Here is a 10,043-nt window from a genome sequence, read left to right as displayed (position 1 = left end):
CTATATTGCAGTCTCTTATTTTCAATACGTGCTATATCCGGCTTGGCTATAATCTTCTCTATGGGTCAACTGTAAGAGGTCAGATGTCTCAGTCCTCCCCTCTCTATTCACCTCGGTTTCAGCACCTTCGTTGCCTTCACTCCCGGCAAAAGAAAGGGTTCAGGTCCTCTTAAGGTACATTTTGATATTAGTACTAGAATTACGGAACTTACCTGGGCAATCAATTTAGGACCATTGTTATATGCCCCATAAAAAGTATAATTGTCCTATTTTTCATGTTTTTTCTTTTGCAATTTAGAAATGTTCACTCTCGAGAAATATCTATCAAAACTCCTGAAGAAGCTATTATGAAGATGGCGAAACATGTAGAGTTGATATTATCGAGTGCATTTTTTTGCTTTTAACATTTTAAATCAATGTGCTGTTTTGTCCTAATTCTTTATGTTTAATAAAATGTGTAATTTTTGAGAATTCAGATTTTTCTCCATCATTTGCACCTACAAAGTCCCACTTTGCCCCCTTTATTGTAGTTGCCAAATTAATGCAATTAACTAAAAAATGATAAATCGCAGAAAGAGTTCCCTATAAATTATGTTTATTCATAATAAATCCAATACATAAAAGCACATGGTTTGTGACAGTGAATTATTGTACATGGCATGAGCAATTGGCTTATATATAGAAAAAAAAACACAGAACCAGTTACCACACACAGCCAATCTGTTAACCATTCAGTTACAAGCAGCTTGCACAGCAGCAAGATTGTCCTGGAGAGAGAAGGGTGGCGGAAAAGGGCACCAGTCAGCAGCAGCTGTCATGCTGGAATGTGAATTGGCATCACAATTGTACATTTTACGATCCGTTTCAGTCAGAGCTGCCCAAGTTTCAGCCAATCAATGTATGTGTATATAAACTGGTACTCTTTGTGTGTGGGCCACAGGACAACTGCCATTTAAGCACTTCAAAAATGTGCCAAGTAAAAATAGGATCCGCACCAACTTCATAATGAAAAAGACACATGTCTAGCGTTACACAAAAAGGAAAGAAATATATATAAAAAAAATAATGCAAGAAAAAGTAGGCCAGGAAAGGGATAATGTAATTCTAGAATATAGAAATAAATAATAAGATGACAGAAGGGGAAGATTCCATAATTCTTCAACAGGCCACTCAACTGACAGCCTGAAATCAGAAAATCATGTCCACCCCCAAACCGCCTCCATCTGTGCGAATTAAATCCCCCATCATTAAATAAGTTTCCTCAAGCCATTGTCTGTTTCTATTCTTACTACACATCACTTCCACTCTACTGCTACTGAAATACAACAGATACTGTAAGAAAGATGCAACAGCACAGGAGTTCCATACAGTGATTGGCACAATCCCAAGCCCATGATTCTCCCCTGAAAACGATATCCATTCCGCTAAGCCATCTTCATCCCTCTTCTCTGAATGTTCAGCCATAAGGACAGCGGGCTTGCAGGGTCACTGATTGGCATGGGAGGGGGCACTGGGTCCATGAGGTAAAAAAGGAGAAGTTATGAAGGATGTGTTGCAGATATGGGAATGGTAATTCAAGGAATGTCAGGGAGGACGGTCTTTGCAGCAAAAAGTATTTACAGCACAAAGAATTGGTCACCTGTGTAAAGAAACAGTGCACAGCAAATTATTTCCTTGTGGGTAAAATGATTTACACCAAGACCTACACCCACCAAGACTACACACTTGACCTGTATAGGTATACATAGACAAGGAGCCCTACTGTGACGAGAATTTCAATCCAATGGTCAGAAATACTTTCCTTGATCTGTTGAGTTTCTCCCCATTTCCAATGCTGTATCTTCCAAGGTGATTGGAATTTTGGTACTGAAGTCAGAATAGTCAATATATAACTTCCCAAAAGTAGTTCCTGCACTACTTTTGGCGACTTCAGGGGCGATTTCAATAGATATCTGTGCATGAACCCGCACAGATGTGTCTCAAATCTCCCCCAAACTCACACTGAAATTCCGGTTTGAAATCGTGCGAGTTACTAAAACTGGAGAGTGCAAAATCTGGAGCAGCTGTGCATGGTAGCCAATCAGCTAACTTCAGTTTGTTCAGATAAGCATTGACAAAAAAAAAAACCTGGAAGCTGATTGATTTCTATGCAGAGCTGCACCAGATTTTGCACTCTCCAGTTCTAGTAACAACTCCAGTCTGTCTGCATACAACTAACCATATCTACTGCAGGTAAATTGCTGGTTTTACAAACAGCACTTTGCACACACGCCTGTAACTCATTAAGTAGGAATTGTTGATGGACCCTAACTTCACAGCTATATGGATATCATGAACAGGAGTCATCAGGTTCTCTGATGCCTCTCTCTGAAGAGGTCATCCAATAGCAGACACTGGGCGCCCGTAAGAGGAGCACAGCTGGACCTCAGAAAGTACTAGGTCAGGCCCCCACTGCCTCCTGGAATTGCTAAGGCTGGGTTCACACTATTGCGAATTGGATGCGGATTTCTACCGCATCCAATTCACATGTCAGGAAATTGTGAACTGCTCTCCATAGAGCCGGATCACGTATCTCCGGAGCGTTTTTGGTGCGAATTGCACAGGAGTCCTGTGTGTCTTCTTGTCCGTTTCAGGTCCGAATTCAGCCAAAAGTTCGGACTGAAATCAGACCTGAAACGGTGAACAGGGACGCGCCAGACCCCTGCTGTAAGCCGCTCCATGTGGCACTGTGAACCCAGCATTAATCACACCTATCCCAGAAGGCACACTGCCTTACTAAGCCACAACTTTGCGTTTAATTTCTACGCATGCTCACACCTGCCGCAGGGTGCTATAGTGCCCATCTATTAGAAGCTGGTAAAATTTGTGAGCATTTTTAGATTCCTCACTGTGCATGTGCAGATGCGCCACCTGTCTCTGCGAACTCCCAGATACCTGGGAGAGACTGTGGCGCATCTGGGCATGCGCCATTTTATAAAATGGCAGAGGGAAACATTTTGTGTGGTTAAATGAAACAAAAACTGTAACACCTTCCCTTTAAGCTTAATTCTACTATGCTTTTAGCAAATTACTATTTTTTAAACAATATTCTCTTTAGGTGACTGCACTTTATACCTGTCACCAGCTTATTTTTTTTGTCAGTCTCTTTAAAGTTATTACATTAATACAGCTAAAACACAAAAAAGTATAAGTAAAGTCGTTAACTGAAGAAAGCAATGTGGAAGATAACCCAAAATGCATTATTTGCATATTTCAATTTACACCAAATGCACCATGGGACTTCTAATTTGAAAGTATAAAACAGTTCTTTTAATGCAAATATGTGAGAAGCAAACTACAATAAAATTCACTGCATTTTAGATCAAACTATACTAGAAAAAAAAAAAAATGTTTACAATAAAAGTGAATGAATGCTATTTTTCCAAATGCAAGTGTAACACTGCTGCTGCAGTAAATCCAACACATAAATATTACCAATGATTTAACGTTCACTAGATGGATTGGTAATATTTCAGAGTAGTATCACTCTTTTTCCAAGCCAGGCATACAAACATTAAAAACATTCTCCTCCCTTTAAATAGTTGGGTAAATCATCAACAGCAGAGGTATGGTAAAAATGGGCAATTACATCAGCGCAAAGTGGAGGAACTGACAAGACAGTTCTTCCACTTTACTCTGAGGTGATCAGCTGTTTTTACAACACCTCTATTGTTGTGATTGCTGATTCACTTAAGTGTTTAGAATATTTAATGTGCTTTTTTTTTTTTTTCCCTAATGCATAACCGGCATTAAGGCAAAAAAAAAAAAAAACTTCTACTAATTGTTTCCCCCACCCCCCTTCCCTAAATACTTACCTGAGTCCTTTATCAATCTGGTACTCAGGAGTGGGTGTGCTACCAAAGGAAGCGGCTTCCTATGGGGGCATACAGAGAACAAGAGGAGCAGAGAGCACTGGCGGGGACCCCAGAAAAGGAGGTTCGGGGCTTCTCTGTGCAATTTTAATAGCATAGAGCAGGTAAGGCTTCATGTACACATAGCCTATTAAGACCACCAGGCGTGGGAAAACACAGCATAATCGTGCCGCAATTTTACTGCGTTTTGCGGCTGGCGGTTAAAACGTTCCTCTCCTAAACTCAATTCTTACGCACTCAGGAGAGGGAGGTTGAAACACCCCTAACCGCAACAGCTCTTAAACAATCCTAAAAACCTATGTTGGCCAAAAAACCCCCCACAAAACTCCTAAACTCAAAATTAGGAGCTGCAGTGTACATGAAGCCTGAGTATAACAGGTTTGCTATTTTAAAAAAAATATAATAGTCTTTACAACCGCTTTAAAGAGAAGTGGATTTTTAAAAATGACCGTACCCATGGTTCAAGAAATAATGGATACTAGTCCATTCGTTGTCGTAGAATAGAAAATATTGTACTTAATTTTTGCTAGTAGCATACACGCATTAAAAGAGCTTTTTTATAGTCACTTGAAGAAATTGAAATCTTGCTGTTGTTTGTTCCAGCAATGCGGCTGTCAATGCATACAGCAATATTCAGATACGTTTTGCCACCAATCTTTCAATTTTTTGAATTATTAAAACTAACGAATTAGCTAACCATCACATACCTGTCCTATCTGCCAGTCAGACTTCTGTCCTCGTAGATTGTGATTTCAATCTGTACATTATGTCAAGGAATAGGATCTACATGTTTATCAGTTCAACATACACAATATTTCCCTATAAAATATCCACTTTAGAGTTACAATGTAGTAATGTATATAAAATGGCGGTTGCTAGGCATATCAAAGTTTGGGTCACATTGTCCTCAAGTTCTTTAACTACTCCATTACAATTTGTTCCTTTATGTCCAACAGTGAGTTTTTAGGTCTCCCTTCTTTGTCAGGTCATTCAGCTCATTAAGCACTTGAAGGCTAGGCCTTTTTCTAACATTTGTTGCTTAAGTTAAAATCAGTATTTTTTGCTACAAAATTACTTAGAATCCCCAAACATTACATATATATATATATATATATATATATATATATATATATATATATATATATTTTAGCAGAGACCCTTGAAAATAAAATGGCAGTCGTTGCAATTTTTTCTGTCACACTGTATTTGTGCAGTGGTCTTTCAAATGCAATTTTTTTTTTTTTAAATACACTTCGATGAATAAAAAAAACAAACAAAAACAAAACAGTAAAGTTAGCCCAATTTTTTTGTATAATGTGAAAGATGATGTTACGGATTTATTGGTTCAGCCAGATGGACTTGTGTCTTTTTTCAACCTAACTATGTAAATAGGTACCTAATATGTCATGCTTTTAATTGTGCATGCTCGTGGAATGGCGATAAACTGTGGTACTTAAAAATCTGCATAGGTGACGCTTTAAAATTTTTTAATGATTACCTTTTTAGAGTTACAGAGGAGGTCTTGCGCTAGCAACGTCCCCTCCTGCTGCTTGTAATAAAAGCCAAGTGGCTGATTAGCCGCATCAGTTATTAGTAGAAAGCCAACATTCAGCTCTAAAAAATGGTACGGGTAGCTGGTACTGCAGCTGCAGGCATCACTCCGGTACAACCACTTGAAGCCACGGTATGTATGTGATTTGGCATCAATTAAAGGATAAGTGCATTTACTCTACTAACCCCCTGACTGGAAGAGCACCCCCCACCCCACTGCAGATGTATACTTATCAGGAGTCTACAGCCACAATCCACCAAACTTTTGCCAGCCCCCAGTTGAAATCTTCGCTATTTCTGTGCAGTTGACCCCCATACACTTCTTTGACTTGGTTTCTTGAGCTATATATAGGTACATGTACAGGTTCACTTGCATGCAAATACACAAAGAAAAAGATGAGTATCTAGAATTACTTTAGTAGGTCTGCTAGAAAACCTATTTCATCATGGCGCAGGTTGACTATTCAAGAGGAAACAACAAAAGCATGGCGCTAGTTAACAGATCCAAAGGGTGATGGGGCGAAACAACTTTAAAGCCACCAATAAGATTGGAAAAACAACTGGCATACTTAACAAGTAAGGGTACATTCACACAGCGTCTGCTGTGCGCTATGGTCCAGCTGGATCAGCACAATGCCGATGTTAGATCTCAAATGGTAATAGCAAAAATACTTTATGGAGGACTGTAATATGAAATTGAAAAAAAGCACAGACACAATGTGTCATAATGCACTCGTCACAATAAATAATGTTGTTATCGATAAAAACATAAAACAGAGTCCGGACTCAATGACAGCCTAAACAGAATACCAAAATAGCAGACTAAATGTCACAGCCAATTAAAAGGAGAAGTATAGCCAAAGCTTGTTTGGTTGTACTCCTCTGGATCACAGGAGTGCAAATTGTTTTGCACTCCTGTGACCCGTTTTCAGCAGAGAGCGGCTAATGTCCACGTCATCACGACCACGGAGTCGGGATCCGCCAAACCCTGGACTGACACCCGGCTCAGCCTCTCAGCGAGCCGCTGAAAGGCTGAGCCGGCCGCTTCTCTCATCCACACACTATCGCTCCAGTGAGCGAGGAGGGGACAGAGCAGAGAGCTATGACTGACAGATACCAGCTCTCTGCTCACGGAACTGTGAGAACCGAGCGATTGGCTGGGTTCGATCGCTCGGTTCTCAGTGTTAGAGGAGCCGGGGGACAGATGCAGCATCGGACCAATGCTGCATTCACCCATTAAGTATAAATATAGTGTCGCTCAAACTTCTGATGAACTGGCAAGCACCAGCGGCCTAGTACATCCTGGTCATAGTCAAACCAGCACTGCAGTAACACTTGGCGACGTGGCGAGCTGCATAACTGCAGTTCAAGCTGGTGTGGTAGCTAGCACAAGTAGTGTCCCGCAGCCACCAATGATTTGAAGACAGGCCCGTAGAGCTCAGTGTCCTTCCTGAGGCCTTTGCAAATCCTGATTGGGAGCCCACCACTTCTGCAGTGCCCGTACTTCCCCCCATTCACTGGCCAACCCTGAATTCAGGTGGAAACAGCCGATTTTATGAGCGTTTTTTTTTACAGAAGATCTTTATAGATCTATTGTGGACCAAAGCAATTTCACATGCTGATCAATTCATTGCCGCAAATCCAAATTTAACCCTTGCCAGAGAATTTGCATGGAAACGTATAACTGTTTCCGAATTTAAAACCTTTCAAGACCTATCCCTCCTTATGGGCATTATTACTAAAAAGAGTGTGTTGCGGTCGTATTGGTCCATTGACCCAATTCATTATATGCCCGTGTTCTCTGCTGCCATGGCCAAGACTAGATACAAGCAAATATTGAGGTTCATGCACTTCAGTGACAATGAACTCTGTTGTCCTCGGGGTGACCCTGAATATGACCGGCTCCACAAAAATTCTGCCCCTCGTAAATCATTTCAACCAAAAGTTTGCAGCCTTGTAAATGCCCCAACAAGCTGTCTGCGTTGAGGAGTCCCTGATTACATTTTCTTGCTTTGAAACAGTTTCTCCCCAGCAAGCGTGCCAAATATGGGGTCAAGGTGTATAAGCTCTTGGGTTTGGTGGAGGAGGTGGTTCCCTCGGTGGCACATAGAACCCTTCTGACTATATTATTATTTTATGCCAAGAAGGCCATATTATTACATTGGAAGAAGGTAGCTCCGCCTACCTTGTTGTACTGGAAGGGACTGGTAAATGCCGTGCTGCCCCTTTATAAAGCGACGTATTTGTCCAGAGGGTGCCCCAAGAAGTTCGAGAAAGTGTGGAGGGCATGGGTAGAGTCTTCTGATACGGTGCGGTAGATACCATTTGTAATCTGCCTTGATACTGAGCACCTTATTGAGTGATGTTTCCTTGATGTGTGAGCTAGGAGCGGGGACGACTGGGCGTTGGTGCGCCGGGGTTCAGTCGTTCCGGGTCCCATAATCCTGACTTTTTCAACAGGAGTCCGGTTGAATTTAGGGGTTGGGTTGCCAGGGTGGGGGGAGGGGGGAGGGGATTTTGCTGTTTTGCTGTTTGTATGTGACTCCCCCGTGTTGGGGTGAGCTAGTCCATTGTTTTTGTATGTTTTGCTTGTGTGAAAACTTTAATAAAAAGAATTTTACAAAAAAAAGGTGTATAAGCTCTGTGAAAAGGCAACAGGCTATACATGTATTTTCCGGATTTACTAGGGAAAAGATAGCAATGTGGAGCCCCCCCAACTGCCCAGGCTACATGGGGAGCAGCAGCAAGATTGTTTGGGACTTTGTGTCATCCTTCTTCGGAAAGGGGTACCGTTTATACGTGGACAATTATTACCCACGCATGCCACTTTTTAGGCATCTTTTTGATTCTGGAGTTGGCGCATGTGGCACCATATACAACCTAATCACCAGGGCTTCCCCCAAAGGCTTGTAGATTCCCAACTTAGACAGGGGGAGAGAACCTGCTTGAAGAAGTGCAATATATTGCTTGCAGTGAAGTGGAGAGACACACGGAATGTTTTCGTTCGGTCCTCCATTCACGCAGATACGACAGTCCAAATTGCAACGGCGACTGGTGTTGTTGAAAAGCCCCTTTGTGTCAACGAATACAACCTTAACATGGGAGGGGTGGATTTCACCGACCAGATGATGGCGCCGTACTTAACTGCCCGTAAGGCCAGACGCTGGTACAAGAAAGTATCTGTATACTTATTTCAATTTAGGAAGAAGTGGACCCTTCATAAAATTCCAGGAAGAGATCATCACAGCCCTTCTGTATCCACATTTACGATCCAGATGCAGTGAGCTGGCTGCAGGAGAGGCATTTTCCGGATGTTCTCCCTGGCACCCCTACCCAAAAAGAGCACCCTAAAGAAGATGTCATGTCTATAGAAAACGCACGAGTCCATGGAATATTTTAGATTGCAACAAGTTTTGGGAAAAACTTTTTTAAGAATTTACCTCAAAATCCTTTTCTCTGAAGTTCATCGACAGACACAGCTCCATCTAGTCAGAGAATATAGGGTTATGCTCCTCCTATCAGGAATAGGCACTAGGCAGGAAAAAAGCTTAACCACACCAATGGGGGCTGTCCCTGCAGGCATAACCCCACACACCCTGCTATCATCAAGTAGTTTAGTTGCAAGCAGTGTTTAGAATAGAACAAAACCCCATTCACTCAGAAGTAGGGGGGCGGGTGCTGCGTCTGTCGATGAACTTCATAGAAAAGGATTTTACGGTAAGCGCTTACAAAAAACAGTTTTCTCTATCATTCATCGACAGACGCAGCTCCATCTAGCGATAGACTATTGGGATGTCCCAAAGCAGTATATTGATAAGGGATGGGAAGACAACGCAAGCGGAAACGTAACTCCCCAAAAGGCTAAACTTAGCCAACCAGGGAACATGGAGCTCAACCAGGAACAAATGGAGCTCACCCTGAAAACACAATACACCCTCAAAGAGAAACAACAAAAAAAAAAGTTTTCTTTAAACAGCAGCCTGCAAAACCTTGTGGCCAAAAGCAGCATCCGAAGATGCCAACACATCTACTTTGTAGAATTTTGTAAACGTATGCACGGACGACCAAGTTGCCGCTGTGCAAACTTGCAGCACAGAAGCCTGATGGTGAAAATCCCAAGAGGCACTCAGCACTCTCGTAGGATGTGCCTTCACTAGGAAAGGAGGAACATGACCCTTCAGTGAATAAGCCTGAACTACCGTCTGCCCGATCCATCTGGCTATGGTCGCCGCAGACGCAGCAAATCCCTTACGAGATCTTTCAGTAAGGATAAAAAGAGCGTCTGATATTGTAAAAAAACTCAGCAGTCTCCAGATAGACCCTGATCGCCCGAACCACATCCAAAGAGTGCAATGCAAATTCCTTAGAATGTCTGGGCTTAGGGCGGAGTGAAGGCAACACTGTCTTCATTCTGATGAAAATCAGAAACAACCTTAGGAAGAAACCACTGATCAGGTCAAAGTAGCACTTTCTCCCTGTGTACCACCAGATAAGGTGAGCGACGGGACGCCGCCAATTCAGACACTCTGCGAGCGGAAGTGATAGCCACCAAGAAGGCAACCTTCTGAGACAATGATAGCA

At 42.1% G+C, this 10,043-nt stretch overlaps 1 protein-coding gene across 1 annotated transcript in view; it reads right to left on the bottom strand.

Moving 5' to 3' along the window:
- Window positions 1-1,062: 1,062 nt before the first annotated feature.
- Window positions 1,063-10,043, bottom strand: part of GOLGA7 (golgin A7) — a 45,590-nt gene continuing 36,609 nt past the window's right edge. Inside the window, exons 5-6 of the mRNA XM_082254900.1 lie at window positions 4,619-4,668; window positions 1,063-1,639 (exon numbers count right to left, since the gene is read on the bottom strand). Of these exons, the coding sequence (XP_082111026.1) occupies window positions 4,624-4,668 (45 nt within the window). The 3' untranslated portion in view covers window positions 1,063-1,639; window positions 4,619-4,623. The remainder of the gene's footprint in view (window positions 1,640-4,618; window positions 4,669-10,043) is intronic.

The sequence above is a fragment of the Pelophylax lessonae genome (genome assembly GCF_965119305.1).
Source record: "Pelophylax lessonae genome assembly, chromosome: 4".
NCBI lineage: Eukaryota > Metazoa > Chordata > Amphibia > Anura > Ranidae > Pelophylax > Pelophylax lessonae.
This window is presented reverse-complemented; position numbering and strand designations above follow the sequence as displayed.